General features: G+C 36.2%; 1 protein-coding gene across 9 annotated transcripts in view; it reads right to left on the reverse strand.

Moving 5' to 3' along the window:
- LOC135196353 (glutamate receptor ionotropic, kainate 2-like) overlaps positions 1-2,500 on the reverse strand; it is a 358,070-nt gene that overhangs the window by 270,601 nt on the left and 84,969 nt on the right. For all 9 annotated transcript variants that reach the window (XR_010310392.1, XM_064223121.1, XM_064223122.1 and 6 more), the window contains exon 2: positions 182-1,953. Coding sequence is in view for 8 of the 9 variants with exons in the window: in XM_064223121.1 (XP_064079191.1) it covers positions 182-419 (238 nt within the window). In the remaining variant the exon portion in view is untranslated. The remainder of the gene's footprint in view (positions 1-181; positions 1,954-2,500) is intronic.

Genomic DNA, 2,500 nt, shown 5'->3' on the forward strand with positions numbered 1-2,500 from the left:
ACCCATCAACTATTTGAATTCCTGCCGTGAAACTTACTCATCAACTATCTGAATTTCTACCGTGAATCTTATTCATCAACTATTTGGATTCTTACCATGAATCTTATTCGTCAACTACTGGAGTTTCTACCGTGAATCTTATTCGTCAACTACTGGAATTCCTGCCATGAATCTTACTCACCTATTCTGATGACGTCGGAGCCGAGGGCGACGTGAAGAAACGACACCACGAGGACGCACAGAGGAAGCAGGGTTGCCTGAGGGAAGCACAGGCGTGGGCGTGGTTTGGCATGGGCGTGGGGCCTCGCCCAATCGTTAGGCGGCCCATAGAAGCCCTTGTTGCCAACTGGGGCGTCCAGTCTCATTACACTTAATGCCTCCTGAGAAGGATCTTGGGCTAATGGAATTCCTGCCGGCATTTTTTTTTTTTTTTATTTCTCTCTTCGTTTCACTTCTTACTCATTTTCCTTCCATTTTTCTTCATTTCTTTTTCCCGACATTCCGTCCAGTAGACATGAGTGGCGCGAGATGACTCATTTCAGTTTCATTGAGTCACTTTTATTTATATCAAATAATTTGTTGATACATTTCTCGTTAATTCAGCTTTTTCTTTTTTTTGTCACTTTTTCTCACATGCCAAATATAAAAAATCTTTCATCCATTATATTTTATATTTCTTGGTCACTTTCACCTCCATAGGTAACAGAGAAATTAATAATACAATCCTTTAACACACATAAAAAAAAACCTCTTAAACAACTTCGCTCTTATTGTCATGTGATATAAAACCTTACCATTTATATTTCTCAGTCACTCGTACCTCCATCAGTAACAGAGAAATCGATGATAGTAGGCAAAGGTATCACCCAGTAACCTGCATTGATATCAGTCTCTCCCCCTCAACTTATTGTTTACACGGGCAAGGAGAAAGAGAGAGAGAGAGAACTATCAAGTGTCGCCCTATGAATTTAGACGAGGGTCTTTGAGCACCAGAAGTAGTAGAATTCGACGAAGAGAAGGAAAGGATTCATTTCATCACCCCACTGTTTTTAATCCGCACTATGTGTAGATAATCCGGCAGCCTGCGTTTATAATCCGACAGGCTGCGTTTATAATTCAGCAGCCTGCATTTATAATCCGGCACCCTGTGTAGATAATAAGGCAGCCTGCATTTATAATCCGGCAGCCTGCATTTATTATCCGGCAGCCTGCTTATATAAACTGGCAGTCTGCATTTATAATCTGGTACCCTGTATACAGAATCCGGCACCCAGTATTTTAAATCCGGCAGCCTGGATTTTTAATCCGGCACTGTATTTATAATTCGGCACCCTGTGTTTATGATCCACCACCCTGCATTTTTAATACAGTAGCCTACATTTATAATCCGGCAGCCTGCTTATATAATCTGGCAGCCTGCATTTATAATCCGGTACTTATAACTGGCACCTTTTATTTATAATCCGGTACCCCGCATTTATAATCCGGTACCCTGTATTTATAACCCGGCACCCTGTGTTTTTAATCCGGCAGCCTGCATTTATAATCCTGCACCCTGCATTTATAATCCGGTACCCTGTATTTTGAATCTGGCACCCTGTGTTCATAATCCGGCACCCTGTTTTTGTATTTTGAATCTGGCACCCCGTGTTTTTAATTTGGCAGTCTACATTTAAAATCTGGCACCCTGTGTTTATAATCTGGCACCCTTAGCTTTGAATCCGGCAGCCTGCATTTGGTTTAATCCGGCAACGCGCTGCTGATCTCGAACACTTCAAGAACTGGCATCAGAGAATGTCCTCCTCTTGCCGGGATTAAAAACGTCTTCGGGACAGATGGAAGCATCAAATGAAAACACTTTCTCTTTTTCCTCTTCTTCTTCTTGTTGGGATTGCGTCGCGAAACGGCATTTTTTCACTGGGGTCTGGTCTCCTCCTCGCAGATGCGCTGCTTCTGAAAAGATAAAAGAGGATGGAAATGAGCAGCGGATGCTTCGTGAGTCAAATAAGTGTTAATGGACAAACACACACATATATAAATATATATATATATATATATATATATATATATATATATGTGTGTGTGTATCTATATATATATATATATATATATATATATAGTATTATATATATATATACACACATATATATATATATTATTAATATAAAAAATCTTTGGATAGCATGACATAAGAAGCTGTTAAAGTTCTGATTCTTAGCACGTATATATATATAATATATATAATATAGAATATATATATAGTATATGATATATATATATATTTTAGTTATATATGTTATATATATATATATATATGTATATTTATAAAAAATATACATATATTTATAAATAAATATATAAGATGTATTTATAAAATTAAAATAACAAAAAAAAATTATTTATAAATAATAGTATATATATACATACATACATACATATATAATATATATATATATATATATATATATATATATATATATATATATATATAATACCTTTT

The sequence above is a fragment of the Macrobrachium nipponense genome, chromosome 17 (genome assembly GCF_015104395.2).
Source record: "Macrobrachium nipponense isolate FS-2020 chromosome 17, ASM1510439v2, whole genome shotgun sequence".
Lineage (NCBI taxonomy): Eukaryota > Metazoa > Arthropoda > Malacostraca > Decapoda > Palaemonidae > Macrobrachium > Macrobrachium nipponense.